Source organism: Neoarius graeffei, chromosome 9, assembly GCF_027579695.1.
Source record: "Neoarius graeffei isolate fNeoGra1 chromosome 9, fNeoGra1.pri, whole genome shotgun sequence".
Lineage (NCBI taxonomy): Eukaryota > Metazoa > Chordata > Actinopteri > Siluriformes > Ariidae > Neoarius > Neoarius graeffei.
In genome coordinates, this window is record NC_083577.1 from 39,855,568 (window position 1) to 39,873,538 (window position 17,971).

Below are 17,971 nucleotides of genomic sequence, written 5' to 3' on the forward strand. Positions count from 1 at the left end.
TAAATATAGTTAGTTTTTTCTTTTTTATCAGACATCTAGTTTTTAGGCTTGTTTACCTGACATGTTTCGATGTACGACTGTCGTCTTCTTCAGAGTGTCACCGGATGTTATTGGTGACGCATCTTTTATCAGCTGATGTTTCCGAAGGCGTGGCCTTCCTGTCTGGTTTGACAGGTCGGTCACGCCTTCTACTGTCTGTTCGTCCCCTGCAAGATGGTATATTTTTTGGTTTTCCACAGTAGAATGGAATCCAGTCAGGAACAATTGGAGTACTAAGTTCAGTTTGATTAAGTATTCTCCATATACCCCATTTAACAAAAGACATTGTCACAAAAAACCTTTAATCTGTATGTAGATTTAGTCGTCATAATCACTGCTGAACCAGGCTTGAGGTGAACCATGTTTGGTTGATGTGGCCAGAATTGTAGCAGTAGGGTGGCCAGTTCTTTTCTGCAAACTTGTTCACACCTATGGGTAATTTAGAGTGGCCAGTTAACTTAACTGCATGACTTTGGACTGTGGAGGAAACTGGAGCACCCAGAGGAAACCCACACAGACACGGGGAGAACATGCAAACTGCACACAGATAGGCCCCTGTCGGCCACTGGGCTTGAACCCAGAACATTCTTGCTGTGAGGCAACAATGCTAACTACTACACTGCCATGCCACCCCATGTGGATTTATTGGCAAGGAAAAACTCCCTGAGATGACACAAGAAAAAAAAAACCTTGAGAGGAACCAGACTCAAAAGGGAACCCATTCTCTTCTTGTTACCAGATAGTGATGTTATAAATCATTAGAGTATACAGTATAGTAAGAAAATGCAAACAGTAATACGGTATGTTTGTTGAAATGATGCAGAATTTCCAGCATGATACCAGAAGTCTGCCCTGCTCGAAATCTTCTATAGGATTCTGTTAGGACTTGGACTATCTCGGCCTCTAGAGGCCGCTATTATTTCTGTTGTTGTCATGTTTGTTTTGACTGCTAGAGGCCACTATTGCTTCTGTGTGTTGTGTTTTGTTTTTCCATGTGCCTTGTGCCCCGCCTAGTCCTCATTATTGCCATCTGTGTTCTATTTTAGTTTGTGTATTTATACTCCCTCAGTTTGGCCTCTAGTCACGGAGTCTTTGTGCTGTGATGTTTAGCTCCAGTAACCTCTGTTCCGTGTTCCTTGCCCATGTCTTTGTGGTTTTTTGTACTTTGCTTTCTTTTGGACTTTGTATTTACCATTTTGGATCTTCTGAGCGTTTGAATTTTTGCCTCTTCTTTTCTGATTTTTGGCTTTTTTGTTTTGACGTTGAACTTTTGGGTTTTTCCCGTTTATCTTCTGAGCGTTTGAATTATTACCTTTGTTTTTTGCCTTGGATTTTTCAGCATTGTAAATAAACTGTTTTTTCTACACTACTTTTGCCTCACTCCTCTGCACTTGAGTCATTGGCCTAATGGGGGTTTGCTGGATCACTACCCCAGCGACTTGGGTTCAATTCCCAGCAAAACCCTAACAGATTCCTATAGAACAAGTTCTAAAGGAAAACTTAATGGAAATCCTGTAGAACTTTAGTACCCAAGTTCTATAGGCACATTCTATAGAAAAAATTCCTATAGAGCAGATCCTTTAGACCAGTTCAATAGACCCAGCAATTCCGCGGCTACTATTGCTACAGGTTCTTTTGGCATTCTTCCATGCAAGCTGCACTGTTGATCAGTCCCTAAAATTTGTGACCTCAATATACACATACTAGTAAATACTTGCAGTATACTGTATTTTGGAGTGAAAATTATTAAATATTTTAAGATAGGTCATTGTGCATCCTGCTAATGGATCAAGATAGATGCAGTGGTTTACTTCCACTAAAATGCAGTTACTGCATTAATAATTCCTACTTCTTCCTTCAAATAATTCTGGTGATCAGGTGAGTTAAGCTGAAACCAACTGGCTGAGGCACTGAAATTTCATGACATGGTCATGACATTTTAGCCATACTTATGACCTAAAGTTCAAAAAGACAAATCATATTGCATGCCAGCAAGCTGTATATGGTCTGGGCTCCTCTGGACTCTCTCCAGTTCCTTTAGTATGGTTTACCCAACAGTGGTGCTACCACCATCATATAAAGGAAATATTCTTGAGTAGACACAAAAACACCAAGCCAATAAATGATGTTCAAATATAGATTTCCTATAGAACTTGAGTTTTAATAGAAATTTTCTATCCTAAAGAACACACTTGGCAAGTTCACTGAGAAAAGCCTATAGAAACTTCTTGTTCTATAGGACACAATTCACAGTCTCCTATAGAACACCGGAGTTCCTACAGAACTTCTATAGGGCATTTTTTGCAGGGTGGGATGAGCATGGGCACTGCTTTGTGATTTTTAGGACTACAGTGTTCAGGTGTGATTGTCTGCTAAATCAAAGGAGCAGCACAGACTGTTTTGGGAAGTCTTTAGAGTATGCCCATGAGATTATCTGCAATACATGAGGCAAACCAAGTGCAGAAGTCTCCAGATCTCTTATGATTACACCCTTTAAAAATAAAATAAAATAAAATATTGTTTTGATTTCTTTTGCATTAATGGGTCAGTAAAAATAGCAACATTTCCAAAATAAATAGACTTCAAACTATTTTCTGCAAAAAGAACAAAACATTCTACAACAGATGGTATAGCTTCCACAGAGCCCTAATTTTAACGTCATGGAGACCTACAGAGACAGAAACAAGCTAATGAATCGTAAAAAAAAAATGTGGAAATTTCTCCAAACAGTTTGAAACAACCTACAGTGGATTTTCTTATAAAACTGAGCTACAGTGTAACCAGGAGAACTAGTGCAGTTTTAAAGGTATGTATTGATTTGCTTTAGCTTTACTTCTGCTCCTGATAGTAATTTTCAACTTTTTACTTTTTTTAATTTCTCATTTCATTATCCTCATTTTATGTTTGAGACTTTTCACAGGATTAGATAATCTTTTAAAGACTGGAATCAATCACAGAAACACACACACACACACACACACACACACACACACACACACACACACACACACAGAGTTATATGTGTAGGTATTAACTATAACACCTAGATGACAATGAGAAGCACTGAGTATCAGGTTTCCTGTGCTACAAATAACCCCAGAAATATTCATCATGATCACTGACCATATTCCTGAGCAAAATATAAAAATAGCTATAATTTTAAGATGGAAAAACCACATAATTCACTTAAGTGAGAAAAAAAAAAACCACCACCACCAAAAACCTCATCACATTAATTCATATTGAAAAATCTGTAAATTGTCAATAATTATTTATTATGTCTGGTAATAACACTGTCATTTTACATTTGGAAACTTCTAAAAATAATGAAGCAATCATACAAGTATATCAGAAATCGACAGTCTCCATGGCAGAACCATAATGTTTAGCTACTTTTGCTAAGTTGCAGCTGTCTGGCTGTAATCAGACAGTCTCTTCAGAGGGTTTCTCGAGACTCTGAAGGTCATTGGGTTAAGGCAGCACTCTTCCTGAGGAATAAATTTATTTGTGGCTTCTCCTCTCAATTAAGGAGCTAATTCACCAGCTGTCCTGGTTAAATGGCTATTTACAAGGAAAGTTCACTGCATCACTTTATTTGTCTACATGCTGCATGCATAAAGCCGAAAGCCTCCATTGGTAGAAATGCCTGCTTGCAAATGAATAGTGGAATCACTAACATTACTTCATTACTAACAATAATGTAATCACTAACACTAACTTCATTATCAAGCTGATAAGGATCAAATCACTCCAGTATGTGAATTCTCTCTCTCTCTCTCTCTCTCTCTCTCTCTCTCTCTCTCAAGCACTGAGCAGCTCAGTGCCAGGGCTGTGTATGTACTTAATTCTGACTTCTTTCCAGTGATACTGCAAGTTATCAAAGAGCCGTGTTCAGCTCATGATAAAATATCATTTGTATAAGCATAGCCAGTCCTCCACATTGTTCCTTCCCCTTGCAGTTTAGCTGGAGTATTTTTAGCAATGAAACAACTGGGCTCCTAAAAAAAACCCAGGAGAGAGTCAGAGGGCTACTGCTATGTAAGGTATCCCCCTCGAAAGCCCTGTGCTTTGTTTCCAGCCAACAGAGAGACGGAAACAGTCAGGAAGACTGGAAGAAAAGAGAGAGACAGGCTGGATAGACCAGATTTTCCATCGGAAAGGTGCATAAGACCATGACGATATTTGAATCTAAACCTACTGCAGAGATTTGTCTTGAATTATACAGTATCTTTCAAGTTGATCTCTTTTTTTCTTTTTTTGGATTTCAGCTCTTTTCTACTTGGGCAGCTTCTCTGACCTCTGTGCACTTTGATAGAAAATTGACAGATCTGAGTGTGCGAGAATTCTGGCAGTGTGTGTGAGATTAATACCTGTGTGTCTGTGCAGTAGTGGCAGTCATGAGGATACCCTGGTTGGTAGTGCTAGTGTGTTTGAGCTTGGCAGCACTTGCCTGGGCCAAGAAGGGCCTGGAGTTCCCCCGCTATGACGGCAAGGACCGAGTGTTGGACATCAACAACAAGAACTACCGCAAAGCGCTGAAGAACCACCAGATGCTCTGCCTGCTCTACCATGCACCCGTGTCGACCAACAAGGAACTGCAAAAACAGTTCCAAATGACTGAGCTTGTGCTGGAGGTGAGAGAGAGAGAGGGAGAGAGAGAGAGAGATAGCGCAATGAATGGTGTCAAAAGTGTAGGAGCAATTGGTGGAAAAGGGAATATGTACTTTGTGAAATCTGTTTTCTTTGAGTATTTGCATAGTATATATAAGCAGTGATGCAGTAGATGACAAATATCTTTTGTGAATACAATCAAATAAGGAAACATGACTTACAATTATCAGAATCAGGAATATTCAGTCCAGAATGTAACATTTGCAATTAAATTCATATTTGGTTACAAGTGGAAAATAATGTTAAAGTTGAGTCTGTGTGTGTGTGTGTGTGTGTGTGTGTGTGTGTGTGTGTGTGTGTGTGTGAGAGAGAGAGAGAAAGAGAGAGATCACTATTAGTACTGGTCATTCAGCACTTATATTTTTATGGTATTTCATGTCTACTCATTCACTTATACTCTAATCCTTTATTAATTAACCTACCTGTAGAAGTGTGTGCTATATGTAAGAAAATGACTATCCATAACTGTCCACTCTAATACATAATGCTTGTAGCAGCTTAGTATAATCCAGGTTCTGCTAAGATGTTGAAGTTGCCAAATAGTTGTGTTAGATCTCCCTGTTTCCTACCTCCCAAAGTTATTCAGTTCTGAGCTACAGAAAGGAATACTAACACAGTTCTCTACTATTCTTAATTGCTATTCTGATCAGGAACTTCAGTGAGTGCTGCATTTTATTCCTAGGACCTCCTGAATACTTTTATATACATGCTTCAGTTGCTACATGTTGTACCTAGCTACTAATGTGTCTGTCTTTTCCCACATACAAACACAACTAACATTTTAGACCAACACTTACCGGCCTCCACCTTGTGTACTTTGTATTACCTTCCAATTTTCTCTGCATGGTTTAAGAATAGTACTGTTTTTATTGGACATTTTCTATTGGTAACTGGTAAGAAATAAACAATATTTGCTGAAGCAAAAAAACAAAACAAAAAAACAACCCACTTCGCATGCACTGGTGATCATAGACTCTGGGGGGCCCCAGCCAAAGAAGCCCATTGAGGACCCAAAATTATAATATCAAATACAGGCTAAAATTTTTTTTTTTTAATTTAGTTTCATTGTGCTGATAGTTACACCTAAAATTGTATGCATAACACTTTCAGGTAGCTAACGTTAACTGTCCTAACTAACGGTATCCAGCTGTCATATGGTAGCTGGAAGGGGCTCCACTTAGGGTTTTTTGGGGGGCAACAGTTGTGCCCTATGTGCCTTAATGGGAGGTGTAATGGGTTTATAGTTGTCATTGCAAAAAATGTGCCAATAATAGTGGCCTTTGGGGCCCTGTGTCCCCAAATTTTTTGCTTGGTTTGCCTTTCTTGATGGTGCACCCCTGTTAACATGTAACAAATAATAAATTGATGAATCTCATTACATTTCATTTACTTGTGCGGTATATTGACAATACAACAGAGTGCTAAATACACTATATGGCCAGAAGTTGTGAACACCCTACCAGAGCATCCATATTTGCTTTTTGAACATCCCATTCCAGATGTAGTCCCTCTTTACTGTTATAATAACCTCCACTCTTCAGGCAAGGCCTTCCTCTGGATTTTGGAGAGTGGCTGTGGGGATTTGTGCTCATTCAGCCACAAGAGCATGAGTGAGATCAGACACTGATATTAACTGAGGAGTCCTGGGGTGCAGTTGGCGTTCCAGTTCATCCAAAAGTGTTCAGTGGAGTTGAGGTCAGGGCTCTGTGCAGGCCACTCAGGTTCTTCTACTCCAACCTTGGCAAACCATGTCTTCATGGATCTTGTTTTATACACAGGGACATTGTCAGGCTGGAACTTGTTTGGGCTTCATTGTTCCAGTGAAGGGAAATGGCTACAGCATACAAAGACATCTTATAAAATTATGTGCTTCCAACTTTGTGCCAACAGTTTAGAAAAGAACCACATATTGGTGTGATGGTCAGGTGTCTACATACCTTTGCCATGTAGTGTATAATATTAAATTTAATTTGTATTCAGATTTATTCAGTGACAGGTATATTGTTCTGTATGATTTGCAACCATGTCGGCCAATCTAACTGGTCTGATTAGCTTATTTTAGTAAATAATTCATTTGAACCCTAATACATACAGTGCATATTATATTCCACATATATTATAGTGTAGATTTTTTTTAAAGTGATCAGTTTATTTGCACATAATACATCTTTAATCTTAGTGTTAAATATTTGACATTGTAAATCCTATAGCTGGTAAATCATACATTTAATGAAATAATTAAAGAAATAATGTTAATGGTGAAGAAGATAACGAATCATTCTTTAAAAAATGCTAGGCGATTCACAGCATAAATAACTGAATTTGTAAAATAGACACATGATACCATTGTTTTATTGCATTTACAGAACAGTGTAATTTAATTGTTTTTAATTTTTTTTGGCATTATAAATGGTAGGAATATCTTTCTAAAGCAGAAGAAAGAGAAAACCATTAATACCATTTTTTAAAACTTGTACTAAAATTACTTTTCTAAGTAGCATGTCCTGGTGTGTGGATCTGCAGATGGCTGCTCAGACCTTGCAGGAAAAAGACATTGGATTCGGAATGGTTGACTCTGAAAAGGACGCCAAGGTCGCTAAGAAACTAGGTACAGTAAGATTGAGAAAAGGTTTCAGATACTATAATTAACTCAAAAAGGGTTTGCAAGTCTTCACTTCAAGTCTTCCTTAATTGGTCAGCGAGAGATAAACCTGGAACCAGAGAACATACACAGATAACATACAAAGATCTACAAAACATTGGTATACAGCTTGCTTGCTAATGAGGAAAACATTAGTATAATGTTCATTTTGTTCATTGTCAATTCATGGTTTACTATTCAGTTTTCATTGTTACAAAGGTTAGATGGTTCATTTAGTTGCTGTCTGGCCTAATCAGCCAAGAAAAAAAAGGCTATGTTGATAAAGCACAGGAAGAAAGTTGCATGAAGGTAATCAGAGACTAATCTGTTTATCATATGGTGAAACTGTGAAGAAAAAATCATTATTATAATAATTTTAAAATAATAATATTAATAATAATAATAATAATAATAATAATAATAATAATTATTATTATTATTATTATTATTATTATTATTATTATTATTTATCCAACAATAATAGTTAAAGTATTAACATTGATGGGCATTTATTTTCAGGCCTGCAAGAAGAGGGAAGTGTCTATATTTTTAAGGCAGACCGTGTAATTGAGTATGATGGACTACTTTCTGCAGACATCCTTGTGGAGTTCCTGCTGGATGTAAGGATTCAGTTTCCTTCTTACTGTTTCTCTCATTGCATCGGTCCATTTAATTAGCTCTTCTCTGTTGCATGTTGAATGAGTGCAATGTGCAGTGTAACAGTACTCTGACTTTTTTTTGCAGCTGTTGGATGATCCAGTTGAGGTCATTGATAATACTCTGGAGCTGCAGGCTTTTGACCGCATGGAAGAGGACATCAGACTAATTGGCTACTTCAAGAGTCTGGAGTCAGAGCGTGAGTGTGTGCATGTGTGTGTGTGTGTGTGTGTGTGTGTGTGTGTGTGTGTGTGTAGCAGCTGGAGAAGTTGAACACAGTGCTAGGTAAAGCAGGACAAAGGTCTCATATGGATCATACACACTCCCCAAATTAATACACATTTATAAATACACATAAAATGTCCAGAAATGGTGTTACGGTATAAGTACACAGAAAATCACTTCAACGCAAGACTATTTAAAGTCAAGATGACATTTACGTATGTAACAGAAGACTCACAGAAATAGCAAAGGAATTGCCTTACTATCAAATGTCTACATATGTAATTCACATAGAAATACGTGATTAAATCTTCTCTTCTCTTCTCTTCTCTTCTCTTCTCTTCTCTTCTCTTCTCTTCTCTTCTCTTCTCTTCTCTTCTCTTCTCAGATTTTCTGGCTTTCAATGAAGCTGCTGAGCATTTCCAGCCTTTTATCAAATTTTTTGCCACCTTTGATAAATCTGTAAGTGCTGTATGTATGTTGTGACTTGTCTTTTCTTTTCTTTCTTTATTTCCCCCCTCTTCCTGCACCACTGTGTCTCCCTTTAAATGAGCTCAAGGAGATCAAACCCTGATCAACCCTGACTTTTATACCTGGCAAGAGATATTTTCTGTATTGCACCTCAATGTGAAAAACTAACAGACAAATGTTCACCAAAATTGTCTATGAGAACATTTTTATGTAAGAATTTAAGAATAGTTTATAAGAGAACATTTCTAAGGGAACACTGAGATCTTACATCAATTCTGTGCCTGGCAATTTTTTTTTTTTGTCATTTTTCAGATAGCAAAAGAGTTGACTCTCAAGATGAATGAAGTAGACTTCTATGAGCCTTTCATGGAGGAAGCAGTCACCATTCCAGATAAACCCTACACTGAAGAGGAACTTGTGGCTTTTATCACTGAGCACAGGAGGTAACTGGAGTGAGTAGATGGATGGATAGAAGGATGGATGGGATGGAGGGATGTGTGTGGGTGTAAATGCATAAATTGCTAGATGGCTGTCTGAATGGACTGATTGATGGATGGTCATGAAAATGAACATAAAATGTTCATACTTGATTTTGAAGGACAGTTAGAAGATATTGAGTTCGAAGGACCGTCTTCTGATGACATTTTCTTGACTTTCTTGTTTTACTTTCACAGACCAACACTGAGAAAACTGAGAGCTGAGGACATGTTCGAAACTTGGGTGAGGATTATTCAAATGTTTCAGTTTGAAAGAAAGAAAGAAAGAAAGAAAGAAAGAAAGAAAGAACTCAGTATATATAACATTTTGGTGTGATCAGCATCACTTTTATTTTGTAAAGATGAAATCTAAAGCAGGGGTTCTCAAACATTTTGGAGCCAGGAACCCCTTAAACTGTAAAATAAATTCCACTGACCCGTCAGTACAGATTTATTTATAAAATAGCATAATTCAACTTTTCAGTTATTAGGCTATTTATTAGAGACATAGAGCCTTTCATTCCTTTACACTGAGAGAACACAACAGGTACAGTGTATATATATATATATATATATATATATATATATATATATATATATATATATATATATATATATATATAATGTGTGTGTGTGTGTGTGTGTGTGTGTGTGTGTGTGTGTGTAATATATACACATGCACACACACACACACACACACACACACACACACACACACACACACACACACACATTATATATATATAATGAAATATAGGCTAAGTGAATTTTAAGCAAAAGATCCTGTGCTGGCTATTGCAAACCCACAAAGGTGGTTATTTAATTGACTGACTGAAATGTGCTGTTCTGCAGGAAGATGACCTGAAAGGCTTTCACATTGTAGCCTTTGCAGAAGAGGAGGACCCAGGTACATATAAAACATGTAAAGCTTATGGCTTTAGATATTTAACTACTGATATAAGTTTCTTGGTTCCATCATGTTTATGCATGTTATTTTTGAGATGGTTTTGAGTTCTTGGAGATTCTGAAAGAAGTTGCACGAGACAATACACAGAACCCTAACTTGAGTATTGTCTGGATTGATCCTGATGACTTCCCTCTGGTTAGTACCCCAAACTCCTACTCATTCAACAGTGACACATGTGAGAGAAATGGAACTAAGATATAGTATGCTCCCATTGCTTTTCATTTTTTCCTCAGCTGCTTCCATACTGGGAGAAGACATTTAAACTCGACCTCTTCAGGCCTCAGATCGGAATAGTTAATGTCACAGATGTGAGTACAGCAATAAACTATTTGTGTCCACTAGAACATATAATTAAAAATGTTTTAATTAGTGCTGTCAAGCGATTAAAATATTTAATCGTGATTAATGTCGCGACTGTCATAGTGAACTCGCGATTAATCGCAATTTAATCGCACATTTTTGTCACATGAAAAAACATTGTAATTCTCTTATCAGCATAAAAACGTGAATGGGCTTGCTTTGATATTGCAAAGCATAACACGTCTTGACACAGCCACTGCAAAGTGAAACCTAAGCCGAACACCAGGGCTAGCAAAAGAACCATGAGTGAAGTGATCTACTGCTTGAGTTAGTCTACAACTCAGAGAGACAGGTTACACAGTGACGGTAGGCTTGACATGCTTGATTATAATATAAAGTACACTATTATATTAACTTTAAGTTGTTCGTTGATAAATATTGCATTGAATCTGATCTTTACTGTTTCAGCTCACTTAACACATTTTGTACTTTTACACTTTCTGCCTGTTGATGCGTCGCGCTGTCCAGTCAGAGGCGGCCAAATTTGCATATTACAGGAAGGATTTCTGGGATAGCATTGAGTTTACAGTTCAGAGGGATCTGGCTTCTTTAGACACTGTCTTCTTAAAACTGAATAAATATTTAAAAAGATCCAAATGAGCCAGTCTTTTGAACGGCTCTTTTCAAAGAACGGATCACAAAGATGCGGATCCCATCAAAGAGCCATAAATCCCATCTCTACTAGCGCGCCCTGCCCGCGCTGGTTCTTTGGGGGGAGGAGGGCAGAGGACTCTGGCTGTGCGGGGCGTGGCATTACAGTCTAGCTGCTATCGTTTTTCTAAGCAAAGTCTCTGTTCCAAGTTCCTGGCAGTTTCAAAAGCTTATGAAAAACCTACATCATGTCACAGAGTGTTAATCTCGCGATAAAAAAATTATCGCCGTTAAAATTGAGTCAAGTTAACGCATTAATAACGCGACATTTTTGACAGCACTAGTTTTAATAGTATATTGATTTGATTGAAATATTTTTTGTTTTTTTATAGTAGATTGTATATGTATTGCATTTTATATTGTTTATAACTTGTGAGTTTTTATATCATACATTGTTACATTGGATTTTAAGTAAGTATTGAGTGAAACTATTTATTTCCCCATGTGTTTAAAGAATCAAATCTATATACAGTTGCATGCAAATTTTAGGCACCCTGGCCAAATTAACTATTTTGTTGATTTTTGAAGTAAACACAAACTCTGCCACAAATTCCATCTACCAATCCATCCATTTTCTGCCACTTGTCTGGGTCATGGGGACAGCAGTTCCAGCAAAGATGTCTCCCTCTCCCTGGCTACCACCTCCACCACTGGAGGCGTGACACACTGTCATTCCCAAGCCAGCTGGGAGGTATAATCTCTCAAGTGCATCATGTATCTGCCCCAGGGTCTCCTCCCAGTTGGACATACCCAGAACACCTCACCTAGGAAGCATCTGGGAGGCATCCTAGACAGATTCCCAAACCACCTCAGCTGGCTCCTTTTGATGTGGAGGAGCAGTGGCTCTACTCTGAACTCCTCCTGAATGTCTAAGCTCCTCAGCCTATCTCTAAGGGATCTTGATTTTTTTTTGGGGCACTACCCACAACTCATGGCCATAGTTGAGTGTAGGCACGTAGATCAACCTTCGTCTTTTGACTCAGCTCTCTCCACTTTGACAGATTGGTACAGCATCTGCATTACTGGAGAAGCTGCATCAATCTACCTATTGATCTCCCACTCCTTTCTTCCCCTACTGATTCTGCTGATTCTAATTCCATCCACTTCACACAGTGCAAGCTGGAGGTCACATCTTAATGTACCCAATGGGATAACATCATCTGCAAAAATCAGTGATGAGATCCTGAACCCACTGAAGCAGACACCCTCAAACCCTTGGCTGTGCAACGGCAGCAGTGCTGGAGACCAACACTACCTAGAATACATCTGACTTATTGCTGGCAATGCGACCCAGGCTCTCACTCTGGTTATACAGGGACCGAAAAGCCCATAGCAGTGGGCCTGGTACCCCATATTCCTGAAGCAACCCCCACAAGACACCCCATGGACATGGTCTTATGCCTTTTCCAAGTCTGGAAAGCATATGACTGCTTGGACAAACTCCCATGCAACCTCCAGTATCCTTGCGAGGGTAAACTGCGGGTCCAGTGTCACACAACAAGGACAAAAACAGATTATCCTCTCCAGCACTCTGGTATTGACTGTCTCAGGGAGGCTGAGGAGTGTGAGCACCAAAAAGTTGGAACACAGCCTCTGGGCCCACCACCCCAGTCTGCTACTCCAAGGCTTCGTCTATGGAAGATGTGTCAGAGGGATTCAGGAGCTCTTCAAAGCATTCCTTCCATTGCCTGACTATGTCCTAAGTTGAGGTCATCAGCACTCCATACCCACTGGTACTGTACCACCCCCAGGTCATCTGACAGTTTGGCGGAATCTCTTCAAGGCTGACAAAAAGTCATACTCCATGGCCTCACCAAACTCCTCCCACAATGTTTTTGTTTCCACAACTGCCAAAGCCACACTCCACTTGGCCTGCCAGTATCTGTCCACTGCCTCCAGAGTCCGACAAGCTAACTAAGCTCGATAGAACTCCTTCAGCTTGACGGCTCTCTTTTCCACTGGTGTCCATCACCAGGTTTAGGGGTTGCCACTGCAACAGACGCTGAATGACATTGAGTCTGAAGGGGCCATGTTCTGTTCCTCCTTTAGTGAAGTGGCTGTACAGAGCTGTGGCTGTAAGGTTGTTGGTACCTGTCGTAGTGCCTGTTTGCAGAAAACTATTTTGAAAAAATACAATTTTAATTATAGTGTGTGCAAACATCTGCAAAAGTTTGAACAGTCCCTTCCAACCCTTCCAGTTGTAAAGTCTCTGAAATTAAGCCTTAATTGACTCACTACTCGGGTCACCAATTGTCATTGCAAATTGTCAGCTTTTGCAAATTGACAATTACAGAGTGTAATAAATTCTGACTCTTCAAATCTTGTATTAAATTTCAACAGTCATTGCCTCCTTAACCATCTGATTGGGGATCTGAAAATGAGTCTAACTGGTACCTACAATGCAGGGAAAGACTATAAAAATATATGAGCTTGCAATTTCCACTGTCCAAAATATTATTAAAAAATGACAGTTAAGGGGAACTATGGAAGTCAGAGCAAGATATGGATGACCAAGAAATCTCTCAAAGATCTGCCTGTATGCTAGGCATAAACACAAAACAAAATCTCCAAATGACAATAAGGACCTGCAGGAAGGTTTAGCTGACACAGGAATGGTGGTGCTCCATTCTACTGTGCCACATTACTTGCACAAACATGATCTGCACGGATGAGACATCAGAAGTTAACCTTACTTTCAACCTCATCATAAAACGATAAGCCAGTATGCAAAAATGATAAGCCAGATAAAATTTTCAATAAACCAGAAGCATTAAAAAAAAAGTGCTGTGAACTGATGAAATAAGAATGGAACTCTTTGGCCACAATCACCAGTTATGTTTGGAGAAAAAAGAAATATTTAATGAAAAGTATACGCTACCAACTGTTAAACATGGATTAGATCTGTTATGCTTTAGGGTTGTGTTGCAGCCATTGCCACAGGAAATATTTCACAGGTAGATGGAAGAATTTCAGTAAATGTAAGCAAATTCTGAATGTAAATGTGATCACAGTCAGTCAAGAAACTAATGCTGAAAAGAAATTTCATGGCCCTCAGAATCCCGTCACTTGAACATCATTTAAATTCTGTGGGTATAGCTTAAATACGGTGCCTTGTGAAAGTATTAAACCCCTTGGTGCTTTTCCTGTTTTGTTGTATTATAACCTGAAATTAAAATTGATTTTCTGGGGGTTTTGTTCCATTTGATTTACACAACATGCCTGCCACTTTGAAGGTAAAAAATACTTTTATTGTGACACAAACAATAATTAAAAGTAGACGACCTTTCAATTTCATATAATCGGTGAAATTTAGTTCTGTCTGGGAAAAGATGAGTGCAGATCTTTGAGAGATTTCTTGGTCATCCATATCTTGCTCTGACTTCCATAGTTCCCCTTAACTGTCATTGTGATATATGTTTATTTTTGTAATATATATATAAAAAAACCCAGGCCATTCTGTGGCTGGGAAGTTATTTAATTTGAGGGGATTCTCTATCAAATAATGTGCATGAAATCGCTCGCTTCGCGCAGTCAAGCAGATCGAGGAAGTCTGTGTGCACAGGTTTATCTTGACCGTGCACTGACAGTTACATCATTCTGTCACTAAACAAACAGCTGATCACACCGACGTGCTCGCTGACTGCCAATGTTTATTTGTTTGGTTCTGAGTTTCCTTTCCTTTGCAACATAACATCTTTTCTTCTCACTGTCCGTTACTGTAATTGACATCTTTCACATTTCATTCGCACACTCACGTCCTCCATTTTCCTCTCCTGTTTCAAATTTGTATCCCACAATGCCTTGCGCAAATGGGGAAAGCCCACCATATGATGGTTTATGTTATAGTCATGTCTGTTATATAGTTTCTGTTATATAGTTTCTGTTATAGTCATGTCTCTGTATCTGTCCTCTTCTTGTGGTTAAAAATAGATAGATAGATAGATAGATAGATAGATAGATAGATAGATAGATAGATAGATAGATAGATAGATAGATAGATAGATAGATAGATAGATAGATAAAACCCCAATTCCAAAAAAGTTGGGACAAAGTACAAATTGTAAATAAAAACGGAATGCAGTAATGTGGAAGTTTCAAAATTCCATATTTTATTCAGAATAGAACATAGATGACATATCAAATGTTTAAACTGAGAAAATGTATCATTTAAAGAGAAAAAATAGGTGATTTTAAATTTCATGACAACAACACATCTCAAAAAAGTTGGGACAAGGCCATGTTTACCACTGTGAGACATCCCCTTTTCTCTTTACAACAGTCTGTAAACATCTGGGGACTGAGGAGACAAGTTGCTCAAGTTTAGGGATAGGAATGTTAACCCATTCTTGTCTAATGTAGGATTCTAGTTGCTCAACTGTCTTAGGTCTTTTTTGTCGTATCTTCCGTTTTATGATGTGGCAAATGTTTTCTATGGGTGAAAGATCTGGACTGCAGGCTGGCCAGTTCAGTACCCGGTCCCTTCTTCTACGCAGCCATGATGCTGTAATTGATGCAGTATGTGGTTTGGCATTGTCATGTTGGAAAATGCAAGGTCTTCCCTGATAGAGACGTCGTCTGGATGGGAGCATATGTTGCTCTAGAACCTGGATATACCTTTCAGCATTGATGGTGTCTTTCCAGATGTGTAAGCTGCCCATGCCACACGCACTAATGCAACCCCATACCAGCAGAGAGGCAGGCTTCTGAACCGAGCGCTGATAACAACTTGGGTCGTCCTTCTACTCTTTAGTCCGAATGACACGGCGTCCCTGATTTCCATAAAGAACTTCAAATTTTGATTCGTCTGACCACAGAACAGTTTTCCACTTTGCCGCAGTCCATTTTAAATGAGCCTTGGCCCAGAGAAGACGTCTGTGCTTCTGGATCATGTTTAGATACGGCTTCTTCTTTGAACTATAGAGTTTTAACTGGCAACAGAGGATGGCACGGTGAATTGTGTTCACAGATAATGTTCTCTGGAAATATTTCTGAGCCCATTTTGTGATTTCCAATACAGAAGCATGCCTGTATGTGATGCAGTGCCGTCTAAGGGCCTGAAGATCATGGGCACCCAGTATGGTTTTCCGGCCTTGACCCTTACGCACAGAGATTCTTCCAGATTCTCTGAATCTTTTGATGATATTATGCACTGTATATGATGACATGTTCAAACTCTTTGCAATTTTACACTGTCTAACTCTTTTCTGATATTGCTCCACTATTTGTCAGCGCAGAATTAGGGGGATTGCTGATCCCCTTCCCATCTTTACTTCTGAGAGCCGCTGCCACTCCAAGATGCTCTTTTTATACCCAGTCATGTTAATGACCTATTGCCAGTTGACCTAATGAGTTGCAATTTGGTCCTCCAGCTGTTCCTTTTTTGTACCTTTAACTTTTCCAGCCTCTTATTGCCCCTGTCCCAACTTTTTTGAGATGTGTTGTTGTCATGAAATTTCAAATGAGCCAATATTTGGCATGAAATTTCAAAATGTCTCACTTTCAACATTTGATATGTTGTCTATGTTCTATTGTGAATACTATATCAGTTTTTGAGATTTGTAAATTATTGCATTCTGTTTTTATTTGCAATTTGTACTTTGTCCCAACTTTTTTGGAATCGGGGTTGTAGATAGATAGATAGATAGATAGATAGATAGATAGATAGATAGATAGATAGATAGATAGATAGATAGATAGATAGATAGATAGATAGATAGATAGATAGATAGATAGATAGATAGATAGAGATGAGTGCCCTAGATCAATCATCAAAAGGATTCAAATGAAAAGTCTGAAAAGTAAAGTAAAATCTGCACTGTAAATCAAACTGATCAGAGTCAAATATCAACACTCAAGGTTTAGCTTGCAAGTATATACAGCATACTTTGAAGTAAAAAGACACAGTAGATTTTTTAATATGATTGTGACCTTTGATCTCTCTGTGCTCCATTGCTAGGCGGACAGTGTATGGCTGCAGATAGATAGTGATGAGGATTTACCCTCTGCTGAGCAACTGGAGGACTGGATAGAAGATGTGCTTTCCGGAAAGGTCAACACTGAAGATGACGACGACGACGATGATGATGATGACGACGACGATGATGATGACGACGACGACGATGATGACGATGATGACGACGATGATGATGACGATGACGACGATGATGACGACGATGATGATGATGACTAACCTGTAAACTTGAATTCTGTGGAACCAAAATGTAAGAGGTCTTTACTCGCTCAGGGACATCTAGATCCTGTATGAGCACCTTAATACAATAATAATTTTGCATATTTTAGTGCACAAGCTCTATAAATGTCAAACTTTCAGTCTCGTAAGTTAAAAGAACTCAGTGTAAAACTACTGGCAACATTAATTTATTTGACATATAAATAACAACCTGCTCAGACTGAATAAAACTATTCTAAATTAAACACCATGCTTAAGAGTTCTTTTCGAGCAGTAATATTTTTTAAGGTAAATAAAATTAGTGATTTGAACTTAAAAATCTTAGTCTAATTAAATTAGAGATATTCTATGTATTGCCCACTGGTGTTCAGACTGGTGTTCATCCTGCTGCCATTTATGAAAGCCCCTAACTATCCCTGTTTACCTACCTGTTACCTTACAGATATCCATACTGCAACTCCTTATCCTCTTTCCCCTCTTTGACATCTTCATTAATTCTGTAGGTCTACATAAATAAGCTGAAGGTGTTCATTCATTCATCTTCCTTAACTGCTTTATCCAGTGCTGTGTCAATGTGGATGCAGTCCCACAATGGAAGGTTGGAGGTAACCCACCTCCTTCAATTT

General features: G+C 38.6%; 1 protein-coding gene across 1 annotated transcript; it reads left to right on the top strand.

Annotated features, from left to right (window-relative positions):
• Window positions 1–4,105: 4,105 nt before the first annotated feature.
• casq2 (calsequestrin 2) lies at window positions 4,106–17,566 on the top strand. The gene is made up of 12 exons (XM_060928683.1): window positions 4,106–4,199; window positions 4,308–4,673; window positions 7,234–7,318; window positions 7,871–7,971; window positions 8,096–8,207; window positions 8,619–8,692; window positions 9,014–9,144; window positions 9,376–9,421; window positions 10,030–10,084; window positions 10,179–10,279; window positions 10,378–10,452; window positions 17,112–17,566. Exons 2-12 carry the CDS (start codon window positions 4,437–4,439, stop codon window positions 17,343–17,345), a joined length of 1,251 nt encoding a protein of 416 aa, XP_060784666.1. The 5' UTR covers window positions 4,106–4,199; window positions 4,308–4,436; the 3' UTR covers window positions 17,346–17,566.
• The last annotated feature ends 405 nt before the right edge of the window (window positions 17,567–17,971 follow it).

Excerpts from the sequence above, each read along its gene's own strand:
- casq2 (XM_060928683.1), top strand. The coding sequence starts at position 4,437 with ATGAGGATACCCTGGTTGGTAGTGCTAGTGTGTTTGAGCTTGGCAGCA. Across the intron at positions 8,693-9,013 it reads TTGCCACCTTTGATAAATCT|ATAGCAAAAGAGTTGACTCT; the intron begins GTAAGTGCTGTA and ends GTCATTTTTCAG. Across the intron at positions 10,280-10,377 it reads ATCCTGATGACTTCCCTCTG|CTGCTTCCATACTGGGAGAA; the intron begins GTTAGTACCCCA and ends TTTTTTCCTCAG.